Raw genomic sequence first — 20,204 nt, forward strand, 5'->3', positions numbered from 1 at the left:
AGTTCATGTCCTAATAAGTTTGGAGTGTTTCGGTGGCCACATAATATAAGGGAGGTGTTTTTTTTAGGTTTTGTTGTTGGTAGCTAATTGGTGTTCACTGTTCAAGCATAAGTGAGCCAATTAATGCAACTTGACATAGTTGTATTAATGCATGGCTCGCTTGGTCGAGAGGTCGTCTCCAAATCGGAAGGTTGCAGGTTCAGTTCCCATCTCCACCTGTCCACATGCTGAAGTATCCTTGGGCAAGACACTGAACCCCAAACTGTGCCTCGCATGGCTGCAGCCTCCATTGGGGTGTGGGCGAATGTGATGAATGACGTAAAGCACTTTGGGGCTGCTCGTGGAGTTGAAAGGCACTATATAAGTGAAATCCATTTACTGTTTACCCTATCTGTTGCCTTGATTGTGCTGTAGACAGATGCATTGGTATTTGAGTGCCTTATATAATGACTACAGGCTGCGTGCCCGGATATAATCTTCTAAAAAGTCAAACAGTCAAATTTCTTTAATTATCTTAGATCTCAGAACAGAACTACCACATGTTACTGCTGATTCCTATCCTGTGCTGTATCCAAACGTTGGGTATTAATGCTTTCCAGAAGAGGTTGCTTAAGTCGATCAGTAGTCCCATGATATTGTTAATAATGCTGCCAATCTGTCCAAACTTTTCCCGACACACACACTGCAGTGGAGTCACTGCTGCACTCCCATTCATTTTCTTGACCACATATTCTCTGTAGGGCCTCATATGATAAGACCACATTTTGACAAAACTTTGCTGTCTGTTTGGCAGCACGTTATGAATTACGCCGACTGAGGCTCGCCATCGCATCACAAACGAAAGAGACACCCTACATTTTTAAGGCAACACACCATTGTTAGAATCCTGTAAAGTAGCCAAGCCTTTGGGGGGCATATGCTCAGTGGCTCCGATATGGTGAGTCACCGCATCCCTCCTCCACTGATGTAACCCTCAGTCACTGAGGGGCTGTGAGCACAGGCTCACGGGCCGATTGCGTGCAAGCGTAGTGGACACCCCCCGGCCCGTCACTGAGTAATCAGACAGAAAATCAGACCTAATTCATGAGTCCTCAGGTCCTTGTACGCCCACTCTCCATCTCCCCCTTGCATTGTGATGCGGACGCACGAACACTGCGAGCAACACATTTATGCATTCGAATGATTCATTAATGTCCACCCAAGCCCAAGAGACAAAATATGTCCCTCTGTTTTTGTATTCTTTCTCTTTCTAACAAAGTGCACACACTCTGCGTTGTATTTCTCTCACTTCAGCGGCCACTACATTGACTTACAGTCAATTCCTGGAAACACACCCTCCCTCACCCTTATCTGTTTCAAATGAACTCTTCTCCTCAACCTGCCACTATCCTCTCCTGAAGTAATCCATAACTCCAGCTCTATGGAACTGGAGGAAAACGCAACTTTTCCAAAACACTGCTTTTTTTTTTTTTTTTTTTGCATGATTTCCATTTTTTCCCAGGTCCCAGTCCAAAGACATGCAAATTTAGTCAAATGGCTAACTTTAAATTGACTGTAATGTTAGAGTGTTGTTTTTTTCCCCAACTTGATGTACCCTGCCCTATGTTCATTGTAAACTGGTATTTGATGAACCTGAAACCTTGTTTCAAACCATTAGCTTTCACTGGACATCTGGTTTAAGGTCTGGGGTAAACACTTAGAAGCAAACACCCATTGGGCGAGGTGTTTGGGACGAGTGTTTAAAAAAAATCCCAACCCATAGCAAAGTTTTATGTTGTTGAACCCAATGAACCCTCCACTACATCAGTATATCAATCAATCTGTAATCATTAGTGGAAAGCCTTGAACAGATTTCGAACTGACTGATTGGAAATGAACAAAACCCAACAACAAAATAACCAACTGAGAGAAACCAAGAGTTTTAAATGCCAACGCTAATCAATAGGGAATGTTCCTGATTCACATAAGGTATTAACAATCAGATGAATCAGTGAAGATGATAAAAACAAAGCTACTTGTGGGAAGCACATATTGAGTTTCTAAGCTCGTACAGAACCAGTGAATAAAGGGGGGGGGTACCTCATTCAGCCTGTCTTCCATCGCCTCCATCATGCTGTCCCTGGAGGAGCTGCTCCTCTTAGATCTTTTCAGAGGTCACATTCATATTACTGCACTAAACCTACCTCGTAAAATACTCTCTCCTAGGAGTTACAACAAAATGAAGTACAACATCTGCTTTGCTGAAACCTCCCCGACTTGGACCACATCTGTCTCTGAGGAGCGTACTGTAGTCTCAAAGTTCAGAAGGGAGATGCTTTTGGGACAGCTTCAGCCATCCGTTGTCCGCCCTCGCAGCCTCCTCGCTACTCAATATGAGCCACTTTCACTTAATGAAGGAAGAGAAAGCACGGAGCCGGGAGTGAACCAAGCCACCTCAATTAAAACCTCTAACAACTGCAGCTTGAGCATTACGCTGATCTTGAATGTTTGATTGAGGGCACTTCTGTCTTCTCTCATTCGTCGTGTCCCCTGTTCACACAGACAGTGGAAGGAGGAATATTTTAGCTTCAACAGCTGATGTAGAAGGTCTCATGCAGCCACGTCACTGTGGAACGAGTCCGAATTACCCAGAAGCTTTTCAGGTCTATTCATGAATTATTAAAGAGCACAAAAGTTGCAACAAAAAAGACCCATTTCATCCATGTTCAAATGAAATACTTTGAATCGGGTTGAGTTGCTGAAAGGACACCTGTGTTATGGCCTCCATTAGGCGGGGAGAGGTGAAGTACCTGCATCAGAAAAAAGCAGAGAGATTTCTGTGCAGTGAGATGACATTCATATGTACAGTATTGGAAGGAGTCCATTTTAACTGAAAACACAAATCCTGTTTTTGCTCACATTTGGATTGCTCAATAGCATCCCTTATGCTGGAGGGCTTAAAGCAGTCTGCTCAAGGACACTTTTTGTAATTTTTCAATCTTTCTTTAGTTGTTGTTCCTATTAACAATAAGGTGGAGGTTGAGGGACACGTGTCTGCTTTAATTACGCAGACACATATTGTATGGTAACTCTGTGTGCCCAATCCTAACAGTGTTAAAAGTACAATGAAAACGATGGAGTTTTCATGTTGGGCCACAAATTAGCACTGTCGTTTGTTTTTGTATTGAAAGCACACATATATGCTCACGGAGAACAATACACTAGAAACATTAACAATGGCGAGTACAGACATGCTTATGAACAGACAATAAATTTGGAATGTTTATTCAGAGTGGCTCTCTGCTCTAAATCTACCAAGTCCAAGGAGAACATGAACTGGGAGTCGTGACACTTTGGAGATGGGGTTGTTCCTACTGTACGTGTGCAGAAGCAGTGTCTCCTCCATCTACATGTGTCGTCTACGCAACGATGGAGTCGGAGCAAATTTCGAAGTTCTTCCTCGGGACACGTTCTCAAAACGGAGTGTTTCAGTAGTTCCGAGCACTGTTGTCGTGTGACACCTAAAATGCAACAAAGGTTTAGCATTTACACTTCAAATCGTGTGAAGTAAAGTAATCATGTAGGTCATGGAAATTCCTGCTCCTTTCTAACCTTTGACATCCATTAATCCATACATACATGATGGACGGAGGGACGGATGAATGCCCGCTCATGAGACTTTCACAGTTTCTGTCAAGTGTCCCTGTGCTAAACCTTTAACCACAACTAACGAACCTTACAATGTCACCATTTGGAGCCTTTTGAGGGTGTAATATATTAAATATATATCAGATCAGCCATCAAATACTACATTGAGTATCCAATCATACCGTCTACAATCTGCTGTGTGAGCAGTGGGTGGGGGTTTTTCACTGGAAATTGTGCAGGCTCAAAACTCAAGGATTCTGGAGATTAGCACCAGAAGTGCACAGCGCAGCGCGATTTCCTTCTTTTCATCAGCTGGGGGCTGGTATGTGTGATTACAGAAGGCAGCTAACTAGCAGTTGCTATTTTTGGTCACTGTGCTATTTATTTCAAATAGTTGGCTCCTACCTTGCCCCTCTATCATCGCACCTCATCAAGGCAGTGACACAACTGGCCACAACTGCATTTGTCTGGGTCTCTGAAGAGTTTTTACTCTTTAAAGAAAATACATTTCAACAGTCCTCAGCAGGTGCAGTGTATAAGTTTGAAGTATTATCACTATTGCCCAACAATGAGGCAATTGTCATCGATGTGTAGCACCAACCAGACGAGAAAAAAAATAAATAAATGCATTTTATCAAGGAAATGGAGAGATTTGATGCAATCGGTTCTGTAGATGACATTATGTTTTGAATAGAAATTCAATCAAACCACATATTTACTGATGGGATCTGTTATAGTCTCCATGCATGAGTTTTCATAAATGAGCCTGGAGATAACTCAATGTCAGTTGCTTGTGTATTATTAGGTTAGGTTAGGTGGCAAGATAGAAACCTGAGCAAATAGAGGGTAAACAGGATCAAGCTGTGCTTCACAGTGTACCTCACTGATTCCATGGCAACAGTACAACTCATCTGAGGTGACCTCTGTGTACTTAATTTGAGATTTTTTATTTTTTTTCAAAACAAGGTGTTGCCAAGCTTAAACTGTTAGTCCTCGATTATTTAGCAGACAACTCCACCTTTATTTATTGATAGCATTTAATAGTTTATTTCCTGTTTTGCGACTTTAAGCCCCCTTGTGACTAATTACGTCAACACGGCCCTGTTGCCAGAGTGTTCTCCTGCTGGGATATCTGCACTAAGTTTCCCAAACAATAATTGCATTTTAGTAACCGGGAGGGGGGATACAGTGCGAGCACCCCAAGCATGAGGATCCTTCCCAGAAGATGCTCCTCTCCACAGTAACTGTCTGTGCTCTGTTGGCTGCTTTCCTAATTAAAGGTCAGTTAGCCTGCTGGGTGTCAAAGCAACATAAACACATTAAAGGGAAATGCCACTTAATAACGCAGATCCGCTCGTGTTTGCGTACACTGGCTATTGTGTTGCCTTCGCCTTGGCCCACGAGTTTCGCGCTCCAGGCAGGGCTTGTGAGAGATAATGAGCTCACACTGCTCTGACTACTCGCTGCCTTTTAGCTGTCATAGAAGTTTAAAGTGGCAGCTTTTTTTTCTTTCTTTTTTTTTTCCTTCTTCTTCATCTCGAGAAAAAGGAGTCCTCCCTTGTGGTTTCACACAGCTGCTCATCTAACACGGGCACTTGTGTTTTTCTCCCCCCAGTGAGCATGACTTGGGTGAGGATGACATCTACGACTGCGTGCCATGTGAGGACGATGGCGACGACATCTATGAGGACATCATTAAGGTGGAAGTACGACAACCCATGGTGAGACGTTTGTGTCACACTCTGCTCTTTCTTTTTGTTTTCGGTAAATTATGAATGACGTGTTTGTCATAACGCAACTCTAATGTCTGGTGAAGGTCTGCAACTGAACCGTCATACTGACTGAGTGCGTGATTCCAATTTACAATGAGTTCAAATCGATTATTGCTCTTTTGAATTAGGAGGGAGTGCATTGACTCACCTTTAACTTACACTAGGTTAGTTGTCTGTGTTTATCTTTGTTGTGCATTGTCTGGATGGGCGAAGGTAGGGTTACACCCTGGACAGTTTACCAGTTTGTTTGACTTTCATTCAGTCATCTGTCTTAAGGGCTCCAGAGGAGGTGCCGTATGTAGGAGCCTCTTTAAGACTCATTCATACTTGACATTAGAAACACATGAAGATTTCAGTCTAATGAAGCAACGCCGCTGGTCTGTTAGCCTCGGGGGCAGTATTGAGATTAGAAATTCTCAGAAGTTCTGCAAAAAGTGGCCGTGTGCACTTCGAAGCGTGTATTGACCTGATATACATGATATATGTTGATTTAGTCTCTGGTGGATTAAATGCCAAATGTTCATGTATTTCCTTTTTCGTTAATACACAGAGTATACGTATGCACGTATAGTCGGACCACAAGACTTTTGGGAATAAGATGGTCTCGAGTGATAAATCAGAAATACTGTTTGGAGTAGACTGAATCCAGACCTCGAGCCAACTGTAAAGGTTTGAGATAGAAATGTTCTGGCTAGTGGTTCGCTTCACTCCCTCAGGGACAACTCGCCGTTATCGATTCAACCAGGGATTCTTTATCAGTCCAAAAAACGTACTGTGAGGGTGTTTGTCCTAAAGCTGGAGTAGAGCCCGTGAACATATTATGATCTTCAGAAAATGAGCAAACCCAGTAAGAAATGCCTCAAAAGAAAAAAGATGGAGGGTGAGCGAGCGTTAGATGAGGAAAAATCATCTAAGATCTGACATGAACTTCTGTAGGGGAAGATCTGAAAACTAGAACTATGTGCAGGAAACACTGCAGACTACAGAAAACAGCTAAAGGTATGACTTCTGCCCGAAAGAAGACTTAAGATCGGGAACAGGGTGTACTCATTTGCTTACACAGCAAAGTATGTTTTTTATTGAGGTTCTTGAGGTCATGTTCATCACCATTCCTACATTTATCAGTGAACCTGGTTTTAAAGAGAAAAAAATATTGATTTATCTAGAAAATACACAGTACTACAAAATAGATATAATCAACTGTATCGCAGAGCACGTTCATTCATTTTTCTTTTATAACCACTGATTATTGTGACTTGCTTTGCCTTCCGCATGCCGCAGATAAGATACATGCAGGTGAGTCCAAATGAGCCTGTGAGACACACACACACACACACACACACACACACACACGCACGCACGCACGCACGCACGCACACACACACACACACACGCACACACTACCACACACGCCCTCTTTTAAAACAAACACGCAGCATCCCTGGAGGATGACCCTCTGATTAGGGTAGTGACCCTCGCACGGTGGCAGCGGTGGTGGAGACCCCATCTGGTTCCACCGTCTGACTCAGGGCTTGTGACTTCAGCGTTAACCGGCGTCAGCGAACGCCACCAGCTGCCACATCAAAGCACGAGACAAACAAACTTGGTCCTGCTGGCTTTGGAGCGCTGCCTCTCTGATTGGTTGATTACATGGTGGATTAAGGCCTGCACTGAACTGGCATTTTTACATTTTTCACTCCAAACCCCCCCCCCATCAGCTCCAGTTATCAACAGCCAAATCTGCTCCAGATGGCTTAGTTAGTTATTCCTCAGTCAAGCTGCTCTTATCAATGCCAGAGCCGAGTAAATATGTTGAGAAATGAAGCCTATGTGTGTGTGGACTGCCATGGGTATCAGGGTGACTCACTTTCAAAGCTTTGGCACACATGCACAAGTTTGTACACGGACACAATCAGGCCTCATGAGAAATGCCCCATGTACAAGTTTGTATCTTTTCCCATCATTGCCTTGCCTTTAATTGCATGACCTATATATGAGTAGATTTGCATTACAGCCCACACATATGACACTCGCGTCCGCATTTTGTTCACCACTAAGAGAGGCGGCACGCGGCTTCCTTGACAATACGTTTTGCATCCAAAGCCTTTTTTTTGAGTTTTTGTGTCCAATTTTTGTCCAAGCACTGACGTCAATGGATTCGATTCAGAAAACTAATCACATGAGATGTTAGGGGAGGTTTTTCTTTCTTTTTTCTTCTCGCTTTGTCTGAGATTTATGATTTGTTGACTAATGGGCTCCAGATGACATTTATTTGTAGGTCAGTCAAGTTGTTAACTTCATCCTGGCTCCATTTACAAAAATCCAATCAGATTTTCTATTAATTGATTTGTTCAGTAACATAATCCATAAATTATAAATTCAAGAGCTACATATGATCAGTAAAATCATAAAATTGTAGCTTACCAGCATAGCTGTTTTCAATGAAAGTCATTTATCTAAAGTATTCTAAAGCAGTTGTGTCTAACCTATTTTAGTTCAGGGGCCACATCCAGCCCAATTTCCTTTTGAGTGGGCCAGACCGGAAAACCTGCCCTATAATAACCTTTGAATTTAAACACTACCTAAAGTGTTTTTGGTGAAAAGTTTGATATTTTCACAAAAAACAAACAATTATTATTGAAAAGATCAACACAAAGCCAATTTCAATCAAACCTTCTAGTGCAAATTACAGTGAAAAGTCCAACAAATTCTCCTATAGCTGTTGCATTATGAAAGTATTTACAAAGTCACCTGACAGCATGGCTTTGAAGCTAATGCTTGTTCAAATGTTTGGTGCAGCATCACCAATGTCTCAGCTCGGGTCGCAATGTTGTGTTGTGTCCGCTGTTCCTAGGAATCAATGTTTCTGAAATTTTTAACATTTGCTTGGTGGTTTGGTGGGCCGTATTGGAGCCTGTTTGGGCAACGAACCTTAAGTTATCAAACTTGAACACCCCTGTTTTAAACCTTAGAAGTGGTGCATTTGAGTTAAATTGAGGTAGTCAGAATAAAGATCTAAAATATATAAAATTTCTCATTCTCATGATATCAACATTCACGATATACATACTGCAGAGTACTTATTGCACTGCCATAAATGACGTTTCCGTGCACTGTTCATTGGGATCCATCTCATTGGCCAATCAGTGCTTCAAATGCTGCTGGTAGAAACTATTGACAAGAGTGTCGAGAGAAAAAAGAAAGAAAGAAAGAAAGAAAGAAATGCAATTATGTTGCTCTTGCGTCTATTTTAAATTAGATTTTTTTTCTTAAATAAACAAATTGATATCGTGCATTTTTCCCTTTATCAGTCTGAATGTGCTTTACATGACTCACTCATTCCCTCTCACACACACACACACACACACACACACACACACACACACACACACACACACACACACACACACACACACACACACACACACACACACACACACACACACACACACACTTGTTTTTGACATACCAACAGTATGTACAGGGTGAGATGAGGAATCAAACCCACAACCGTGCCATTGGAAATACCCTCACATATCATGCAGCCTCTTAAGGCATTTAAGACTTTAAAACTTACTTACTGATATGCTACTTTTAAACACAAAACTCACCAAAATTATTTGAAAATATTACTGAACTACTGATTTATTTACTGATTTTTGGGTTTAATGTTGCCGTAATATCGATAACCAACATCACATGTAGTGGTAGTCTGAAAGAAGATCGAATGTTAGTTTTCTCTGCTCTAACACCAACCCCCTCAACTACCACACATAAATACAAAGAGCATGTGTGCAGAACTACTTCATCTCTATGACACACATCTGCTTCATGTATTCTGTGTGTTTCTCCGGCCCACTGACTGACCCACCATTCAACATTTACACCATATCTTTCTTTTCCAGCCATGCCACCTGCTGCAGACAGTCAGCGCGTCTGTTTTACCATTCCTCCACAGCTTCTGTTGGTTTATATTCTGTTAAAACAGGAGCATTTCCATCAAGTATGTTCTCAGAGCACAGTTCAAACTACCGGACATGCCCTTTACTGGTAATCTGGCCCACGTTCAGAGTCATGATTAGGGTTAAGCTCCTTTACAGCACATCATCATGTATGTTTTATTCCCGACCAGCACGCGAGTGTGCCATTCCAAATATTTGGATGAACTTTCCCTCCTCCGGCAGCCAGTAATGTCCATGACAACATACCAAGAAACTTTTTTTTTTTTTTTATTGAAATAAAATCACTATTCTAGTGAGATCAGCAAAGCTGGATGTGGAAAGCCACTCGTCATCTATCACAGTCGACATGAAGTCTGCATTCAATTTGTCAATGTTGCATTATGGCGCCACTGGAAAGCAGTTTAGATTCAATAGAAGTTATTGGATTGGAAGGCTTGATGACATTATCTCCTACTGATAATGCAAAGTGATGGAATTGATGGATTACACAACTCCAGCTAGTTTGCAGAGGTGCGCTCAGATTTATAAAACACACTCAAAATAAAAAAAGATTCCATGAATTCTACAGTCATTGACCAGATGTAAAATGTGTGTAAATACTGTGTCGTTCGCCTGCGCTGACTTCTTTTTCTCCCGACTGTAGAAAATGGGTATGACAGAGGATGACAAGAGAAACTGCTGCTTAGTGGAAATCCAAGAAACAGAAGCCAAGTACTACAAGACTTTAGAGGACATTGAGAAGGTAAGCTGTCATTAGATGTCATCACTATATTCTGCTTTGTGTATTTTCTATTCCGGATCCAGCTGTTAGACTTTCCTTCCTTTTCCTTTTGTCACTTCTTCTTTGTTGGTTGTCTCAGGCCTGTGGGTGGGGTCACAGCATGGAAATGTCAGGTATCGGCACATTGAATGGGGAGCACAAATGTCAAGGGAGCTCATCGATCATGGCTATTATTGGCTCAGCTCCCTCGGGAGACGCCGGTCCCTGTGGCTTTAAGCACATGTCAGAAGTGCCAGGATGTACGTGTGGGGAATATTGAGAATCATATTAAGTACATTTAAGCTTAAGTGCTGCAGTTAAATACAGCTTTGTGCGCTACTTGGACCTCAATATTTCAAAGTTCTGTGCTTTGTTGTCACTTCCATAAGTAACGGGAACAGTACATCTTGTACTTTCCATCACACCACAGATTGCTTTTACTCATGTTTGAGACGAGGACATGACAAAATGATTACCTAGATTTGACAATGATGACAATGGAAAAACTGAATTTAGTCAATAAAACGAGTCATAGGGTTAGTGAACCTTTGTTGCATTTATACGACAACGGTATTTGGAGTCTCATCCCCGGCTAGCTCAGTTGGTAGAGCATGAGACTCACGATCTCAGGGTAGTGGGTTTGTGTCCCACGCCAGGCGCCACCTTCCTGTGGGCTCACCACCTGCAGGAAGGTTCTTAATCAGGTGCGATGTGATCTGGTTGACAGTGCTCAGACTGTCACCCCCGAAAATGGATGGATGGATTAATCTCATTTCACACATTTTCTCTCAGCCTTTTGGTAAAAAAACATTCGGTCTGCAGAAGTCCTCTTTGTAATGGTTTTAACGAATACATACATTTAAGGTGGGAAATAGTCACGATTGAAAGAAGGGGGAAAAAACTGAAAAATGTATTAAAAAAAATAACAATTGAGCGAATACTGGTGTAAAATAGGGGCAAGAGAAAGAGCACTGAAATAAAAAATGTTAATCTCGAGCATTATCACATTTTGCATGATCGAATTAAACCTTAGGACATTGGTGTTTCTGTGTTTTCTGTGATTAAGAGCTTAAGCAGTCACGCAGTGTGGAGAAAAGCTTCAGGACAGAGAACGCACTCGACAGCAGGAAAAAACATTTCCATATTCAGCGTCCACCTTCCCTGCATTCGTGCATTCATCCGGCCAACTAATGTGTAAACCAGCGTGCTCAAAGTGTCGTAAACTCACACACAGATCCGCGCGGCTTTCCGGGCGTAATAACGAACAATCGTCGAGATCGGCGCTGCTAACGCATCAGTTTCCGTGTTGATAGATTTCATACGCGATTTGATGGAGCACCGCAAATCATCTGCTCCACTAATTTCATTACGCCAAATGTGTCTCCCGTGTTTCCCCGCATAAGAGCAACACAAGTCTAAATTAGAATAAATAACCTCCTCGTGATCAGAGGACTCGTAAAGCGTAATTGAGTTGGGGTTAATAAAATCTGTCATCTTTTGGTTGCTTCGTAGTTGATCTATTTGTTATCATTAGCATGATGAAATGTGACAAGCGTAAAGCGGCGCCGGACAAATAAAGGGGCAGGTTTTCCCTCTCTGAGCCGAGGTGCGACACACACACACACACCAGTTTGTATGTATTTATGACGCACTCAGTGTTATGGGCTGAAATTAAATGGCCGTATATATGTTGCCTGTGTCTTTTACAGTCTGGCCTGGTATCGATTTTCTTCAACGCCGCCGTTAACTTTTTGTTGCCCTGTCCTTCAAACGCAGTCGTACAGATCAGCTAAAAGCTCTGCCAGCTTTATTTCATTCTGCTAACACATTCGGCATGGATTTTTCTATAAACTGATTTTTTTCTTCTTTTTTTTTCTTTTCCTTTCTCTTCTCAAGAATTACATGATCCCGTTGAAGCAAGTCTTGAGTCCACAAGACATGGAGGCTATCTTTGTCAACCTCGAGGTGAGTAAACCACTCAAGCAAGTCTATGCAAGCACGCCTGGATGTGTCTCACTCCAAGTGAATAATTCAATATGTGTACGGATGGCTGAGTGAAGGACAGGACGCGTCGCCTCTACGTCCCATAAATTAGCGGCGTGCCGGTATGCAGAATTCACGCTTCGTTATTCGCCGGCGTTTTGCCGTCACGGCTCGGTGTTCTCATCACAGCAGCGCCCCGAAACAGAACGATTTAATTTCTTTTTATTCCTCTTTGGGGGGGGCTTGTGGCCAATAACTCTGGGTGTAAAAACCTACATATGTTCAGTAATTATTGTACAACAGCAACACCACACACTTTCTGTCGGATCTGCTGCCGCAAATAATTCGTCAAAGCTGTGTTTGCTTTGCGACGCTCACAGCTTTTGTATTTGTAATTTAACTTTTTAAATGTTGCTGCATTTCCTTCGTAGTATTTTCAAATCAGATATTATTTCTTTTCATTTTAGACTATTGTGCGTGTAATGATACAGCCGGTACAGTTTGTCCCTTGTCAAAGGAAAAGCTCCCCAATAGATATGAGTCATTGTGTCCAGTTCCACCTTCCTAACAATTAAAATACTTATTTATAAATGTTGGTCGAGAGCCGCACTCAATATAAAAATGGTACAAAACTTGAAGATAGGTGAGGTTAACGTTTCACTAGAATAAAAACAGCTTTATGTCTTAATAACGATCATGATACTACTGCAAATAAATGTTTTATAGAAGATATAGAATCGAGTTGGACTGAATAATTCAAGTTAAATAATTTAGAACATTTTGTATTTGCTGCACATCCTATAAAGCAGAGGTCTGCAACCTTTATGACCAAGAGAGCCATTTTTGTCACTTTCAGCAAAAGAACCGCAAAAACATTTTTACCTTCAATATGAGGCTAAAGCAGCTTTCAAAGTTTCATGGATTATTTTGACATACGTATTTCTATTTTATTTCATTTTTTGAAGGTTTTGTATTTTTTCTCCATTTATGATGGTTATAGTTATATTCCTATTTTAGTTATTTTTCTAAAGCCCTTTTTGAAAATGACTAACCTCTAAATAAGCTAAATATAATATTTCGATATAATTCAGTGAAAGCTTCAGGAAGGGCTAAAAGTGGCTCCAGAGTGGCAGGTTGCATAACTCTGCAATGGACGGTTTCTCCTGGAAAGCAACGATTTACAAGTTTGGAAATATTACGCATGTAACTGCATAAAAGAAAGTAAGCAACTATATTCCAAGAAGGACAAATTGTGTTTGTGATCGTAATTCAGGATGTCATCCGGGTCCACTTTGCCCTGCTGCGAGCCATCGACCTGAACATGGTGAGCGGAGGAAGCGGCCTCGGGAAGATCTTCCTGGATTTCAAGGAAAGGTTAGTGTTCATAAATTGGTTTATTGTGAATGTGATTGCGCCGGCTGTCTTCTTTTTGTTTCGAGGCAGTGGCATCTTTTTTGCTGCTCTGCTTCCAGGAGTTCACATTCGGTCGAGTATCAGTTGGGAAGATTGAAGGGATTGAAATAAAATTGTGTTCACAGAAGAGCTGGGGGAGCATGTAAGCACACTGATATCCATTCAACCAAAACCTTCAGAGTATACACACTGCAGATCACATCAAATTTACAGTTATATGTATATTTCTTTTACAGTTTATTTTTACAAGTTGAAATGAATAGCTGCAAATATTTTCAATTTGTAGTTTCTAGTACAACCGGAGGGTCAAACACATTTTAGTTCCGGGGCCAAAAACACGTCAATTTCTTTGTGAGTGGGCCAGACCAGTGAAATAGGAGTATATTAACCTTTAAATGGAAATGTTTTTTTGTTGTTGTGACGCAGCATATACAAGATGAATATTTTTGCGAAACTGACAAATTACTGTAGAAAATGGCTACAGTCTCAACATAAAGCAAATTTTAATGATGCTCTCTGGTGCAAAATACAAACTATAAGTGTTGCATTATGCATGTTTTTACAAACGGACTCTGATAGCTCGGCTTTGAGGCCAGTCTTCTTGAAGTGAGGAAGCTTGCTTCACCAATATCTCAGCTTGAGTGTCAGGCTCTGTTTACTAGACAATGATTCCAGTGAAAAGGCAGTGTTATTGCGTTTCTGTTTCAGGAAATTTGTGCTTACAGGGCAGCGTTGTGAAAATCATGTCCGTTTACACGGAAACCGCATGCTGAAAACGATATAGTCGGCATGGCAGCCCACGAGGTGCACCTGTTTTTTTGTAATGAAACCACACACACATGCGCACAGAGAACAATACGCTCTAAACATTGACAATGGCAAGTACGGACTGAGTATGGAATGAGAGTCGTACCACATTGCGTTTCAGAAAAGTTGCATTTTCATTTGTTTCCATACAAACAGAGTCGGAGCGTTTTCAAAAAGTTCCATCTTGGAAGCTTTTTTTTTTTTCAAAAAGTCGCGTTTTCAGTGTTTCTGAGCACTGCTGTCGTGTAAACAGAAACCCAAAAAGCAACAAAAGTTTTACATTCTCACCTTAAAATCTTGTCATGTAAATGGGGCTTCAGTGTTGTGTTGTTTCCGCTACTGTAAAGAAATAAAAATAAATAAATAAATCTATATATTTCTTAAAATTGAAAAAAATTGCTTGGTGGTTTCGTTGGCCTGATTGGAGCCTCTTGTGGGCCCACGGACCTTATGTTTGACACCCCTGGTCTACAACATTTGATTTCCTAACTGACTATTTCCAAATCCACCTTTCTTAGATAATCATTTCCCTTGTACGTTGTGTTCAAGAACAAGCAGTCCCGAATCACAGACTGAATATTGGATAAGACTTTAAATAATCCGATTTCCCAGTAGGAATGGTTCAGTTTTGTGCAAAAAATAATTACTTTTGAACAGTCATGGAGAATTTTTTACCAAATATAACTTGATAGGTTGTAGATTTGAGCAGAGTGGAGATTCAAAAACATTGCAGGAAAACCTGACATTTCTTGGCAAGTAGGTTTTTTTTTTTTTGGTTTTTTTTCCTCCGATGAGCTCCATCTTGTCCAGCTGCGGAGCAACGTGGGGATAATTTGCATCCCCGAGGGGAGCAATGATTTGCCTCCCTGCTGCGCTAAGTGCCTGTGCTCCATAGGTAATGGTAATGACGCTGATGATACGCTCTGGCCCCGGTCATGATTCCATGCACATTCTCCTCGAATAATACTCCTATCTCCTGTGCGTGCGTGTGTGTGTGCGTGTGTGTGTGTGCGTGTGTGTGTGTGTGTGTGTGTGTGTGTGTGTGTGTGTGTGTGTGTGTGTGTGTGTGTGTGTGTGTGTGTGTGTGTGTGTGTGTGTGTGTGTGTGTGTGTGTGTGTGTGTGTGTGTGTGTGTGTGTGTGTGTGCGCGCGTGTGTGTGTTTTTGCATACGTGACTGCACATTATTTCCCACTGTGTGGTGATCCATAATTGTCCCTCCCTCCGATACTACCAACAGTCGCAGTATTTGTTTGAGTGACTTCAGCTTGCATAGGTAACGAGACTCAAAGGGCCAGATGACATAAAATTGCTGTGACACTGCAGACTGTATTCGCACTAATAGTCCGAAGCAGCCACATACTCTCTCTCTCTCTATTACACACAAGCATGAATCCGCTCCTACTGGATTGTCCTCTTTGCTCATCTGATTGAGCTGTCGTTGGACACAGTCCTACATCAGCTCCACACAGCCGAAGGTCCATACGAAGAGCCGGGAGGGTTTTAATCATTGGCCATGCAAGACATAGGAAATGTTTTTCATTTCTATTGTTTAAATGTTTTCGTGATCAGCTACAGTTGAATCGGTTTATTATTTTCTTTTTAGATGGAGTTTAAGATATACTGGTGACTACTACTCTTAAACAGTATCAAATGTATTACACAGGTACACTCAAGCACATTACAGAGCAGCAGAATTTGATTTTGATTTTATTAATTTTTTAATTTGTATTTGCGTATTATTAGTTGAAGGAATTATGGAGACCGAGTGGATTCTGCTGCACAGAAAATGAATCTATTTCACCAAAGCAATGGCTGGACTGGAGCTGAGGACTGAGGACGGCTGCTGTCCGACAAATCGACTCTGACAGTTAAAGCTCACCTGTCTGACAAGAGGAAACGGTGGACAATATTATCTGCTATTAGAGGCTGAGTGATCCTGTCCTCCTGTCAAGGTTGATTCATCAATAAGTAATGAAGAACCCGCTGCGCGGCCACATCTCCTACTTTGGAATGGGGACGCCGATGGCAGCTAATTTTCTTTCGGAATTAAAGCAAATGTTTTAATAAGTAGGAAAACATTCAGGAAACAGCGTCCGAATTTAGAACCATATATTTAGGCTGAAAGTAACCGGTTAATTCTCGGAGGTCATAATTGTTGCGGCGTGACCATCGTCACAGCGTCTCTGGGTAAATGATATCGAATTAAGTATAGGTTAGTAGTCAAATGCCTGAAGGCTGTTGTGTGTATTTCCAGTGGTTTTTTGTTTTTTTTTACCTTGTTTTGAGTTTCTACATGAATGTAGTGACAAACCTCGCTGGTTTTGCAAAAGGACATATTTATATTTTCAGCTTCTCACCGCACTGTTTCCGTCTGTCCGTATACCCCGCCATTGCTAATGTTCATAGCCTATTGTTCTCCGCATGCATGTGTGTGTGGTTTCATTATAAGAACAAACAACAGCGCCAACCCGTGGCCCAACATGCTAACTACATCTTTTTATTCATTTCTGCCGTTTTTGTGTAAACGGTCATCAATCTCAAAATGGTGCAGTGTAAAAGTAGCTGAAACACATCACACACACACCTTCGTCGGTGTCTGATGGATCTGTGGTTTCTACTGTTGACAGTCAATCGCATGGCAATTTTAACCCAAAAATATTTGTGGTAGCCAGCTAACAAAGATATTTTATTGTTTGGTCAACTAATCCCTACTTTGAAAATGCTCCTATTTCACAATTTGTTGCTGCTGATATACAATAAAACCAGGGAAAACACTCCTAAACCCACAAAAACAATGTTTTCTCCTGAAAACATTAAAAAAAAAAAAAACCCTTTGAACTATTAAAATAAAAAAATTCAGGTGTTACATAAATGATTGAAAGGTAACACTGCAACCTGCAATTTTCCTTTTCTCCATTCCATTGTTTGAAGGTAGCAGTGCTTCATCAACCAGTCAGTCTCTATTTATAGAATGAGTTTCATAGACATACGGTCCAACCCACCCTGCCCTCACAACACCCCCCAACCTCTCTCACTTGTTCAAATATGATAAAAAATATGAACAGAAAGATACACCACCAATGTACCTGACTCTCCATGTCCTGCAGACCAACACTCCCAAAGACCTCCTCAGGGGTGCATGTACTATTTACACATTGTGAGTGCGAGGCAGTGAAAATAACAGCAACAACACTTCTCACTCAGTGTCATTGAAAGTGTTGATGGAATTCTTCCAGTCACTGAATGATGACGATTATCATGCAAAAGGAAATGTGTGCTACAAAGATAATTGAGTCCTAATTGTCCAAATGCCTCAGAAATGCAGGTGTTTCCGCCAGTTTGTCAGCAACTCATGTATGTCAGGGATTTGACATTTCATTCCACAGTTGTGGCCATTAATATGCTCCAATAACAATATCCACACTCGCTACAAGGTTTTCTCTCATACCTGCAAGGATCTCTTTGATTTAATCGTATTAACGGTAGTTTCAAAAGCTACTGGCTTCAGATAACGAGATCTAGCTTTGTCCACTCGACTCAAAATGAGAAACGTCAACATACACAAGCCTAAAGATAGACGTATGCAACCCCCTCATTGTTATGTGATGGATCTTTGATCCATGACGTTTCTCTTCTATTCATGAGCAAATTTTCCGATTGACACGCAACGCTTTGCTGCTCTTTACCTTCAGCGACATTCTCTGAAATGCGACACGTGGGTTATTTTGGGAAAACAGTTCATTAGATTTGCAGATTCTGCGTGTCACCGGCTTTCACTGTCTGCTGGTGATTGACATGTATACCTCCCTCATTATGAGCCACTGCTGGGCCTGCTGTCTCTCTCGCTCTCTCTCTCTCTCTCCGTGGCAATAAACAGTGACCGTGGGATTTAGAGTCACTCATGCAGCCCTCTCTTCAGGCATCTTGGCAATTTTCCGCAGGACCTGGCTCGGCATAATTAATTTGGTTATCTATGCTTGTAAGTCCCCGTGACCTTTACAACAATGTGCTTGTATGTTTTTTTTTCTCACGTTGGTGCAAAAGATGAAAAGCCTTTTTTTTTTTTTTTCTTTTTTCTATTTGTCATCAAAGTGAATGTCATGCTGATAATGTCACTGGTTTATCTTTTTGGGTCCTGGAACAGCCAGAAAATGGGCTGAATGAAACTGTGCCCCTCAGAGAGGACTCTATAAACCAAATGGGCATCTAAGTGCCCTCTTGTTGATTTGCTCATTTGCGACGATCCCCAAATCATTTCCGGAGCAATCTGGCTCCCAGAGATCCGTGCAGCAGCTAATCACGGCTGCACTATGAGCCTCTTTAGCGGGGGGGGGGGGGGGTCTTTGCTCCACGTTCTCCTTCATTTGCTGTGTGCTTGGCTATGTTGAGTGGAGGTGAGGGGGTCCCAATGCCATGTGTCAGAGAATATTAGCTGGCTCCACGCAGCCTGTCACTTCTGCTTTGCTGGGAGATTTCCTCACCCGCTCGACTTTGCTCATGGGGCTCCGCAAGGCTGAAGGCCCTGGGCGCCGTTACTCAAAATTGCACTTTCTGTGAAATAACATGCACGGCAGCATCCTCATTACGGAAGAGGCCAGCGCAGCTGGGTCTTACCTGTACGCAAATGAATAGAAAACATGAAGCTTTTCTTTCGACCTGGCAAACTCCAAACCGACAACAGGCAGTCTCTACGTGCCGTTTCAAGGCTGCTGCTCGGAAATACGTTCTCTCGGGCCCTGTTTGCACAACGATGTTTCAAAGGAAAACGCAGCGTTCTTTTTGCGTTTTCGTTTCAGGCACATTTTCGCATTTAAACAGCAATGTTCTGAGGCTATCAACAATAGCATTGAAGAGTGGGCAGACATTCGTATGGACAGACGAGCAAGTCCGATTGTTATTTGGAGTGACTCTCAACTATAACAACTCCAATATGGACGATAAAACTAGAATTTGGACTGGGAGTCATGCCACGCTGGAGGCCGCCATGCTGGTTATTGTGTTGCACATGTGCAGTCGCAGTGCCTCCGCCGTCTACAGGGGATGGAGCCCAAGCGTTTCCAGAAATTGTGTTTTTTGCCCACTTACATGACGAAGGAGCCCGAGCATTTTCCACCTTGTGATCCATTTTTGAAAATTAGCTCTGTAAACGGACACCTAAAGCAAAATAAAAGTTGTCTATTTTCACTTAAAAACTTTTTGTAAATAGGGGGTTATTTGGACAACTGAAGGTTTTATAATGCCACCAGCAATTTATTTTATCACATGTGGAACAGATATTTAGGTTAAGATATGAATGTTCTGGATTTTACACATTCTTTACATTCTTTGAATAGTTATACTTGACATTGTAGTAATAGGTATTATTATTTTATAAGTAAAGAATCAATAACTACTTGCTTAAATATTTAAAGGAGCAAAGCGTCAATTGCATCATTAGCTCTCCGCTGTATAAGGTTGTTCTGGGAATTTCACAGTGCTGTGAGAAATTCTCCTTGGGCTAATTATTAGAGCTGAAGGTAATGTTTTTGGAGTACAAATGTCAGCCTCCAATCAATGTAGGCTACAACATGTATTGCTTTTCAAAAATGAACATATCACAGGACTAAAAGACTTTAAAAGATGTATTACTCACTATTGCATATGTATTACTACTGTTTTGTTACTACATAATGGTTAGATTTTTATTTATTAGATTTATTTTCTGTCTTTAATGTGTTTTTTACAGCTGGAAGTAGAAATTTCAAATACTGTTAAATGTCATTTTTATAGAATTTAATCCATTGATTCATTGTTTTTAGCTGTATATTTTAGCTTTGTTGCATGGATGAGTCGGCTTCCCATGTGGAAGAAATAATAGATCTTGTTTGTAATTCAGTTAAA

General features: G+C 41.4%; 1 protein-coding gene across 3 annotated transcripts in view; it reads left to right on the forward strand.

The window, feature by feature from the left end:
• Positions 1 to 20,204, forward strand: part of vav2 (vav 2 guanine nucleotide exchange factor) — a 247,970-nt gene that overhangs the window by 190,329 nt on the left and 37,437 nt on the right. For all 3 annotated transcript variants that reach the window (XM_080476261.1, XM_080476262.1, XM_080476260.1), the window contains exons 5-8: positions 5,243 to 5,348; positions 10,005 to 10,103; positions 12,018 to 12,086; positions 13,378 to 13,478. In XM_080476261.1, coding sequence (XP_080332387.1) covers positions 5,243 to 5,348; positions 10,005 to 10,103; positions 12,018 to 12,086; positions 13,378 to 13,478 — 375 coding nt within the window. The remainder of the gene's footprint in view (positions 1 to 5,242; positions 5,349 to 10,004; positions 10,104 to 12,017; positions 12,087 to 13,377; positions 13,479 to 20,204) is intronic.

The sequence above is a fragment of the Lipophrys pholis genome, assembly GCF_963383615.2.
Source record: "Lipophrys pholis genome assembly, chromosome: 12".
NCBI lineage: Eukaryota > Metazoa > Chordata > Actinopteri > Blenniiformes > Blenniidae > Lipophrys > Lipophrys pholis.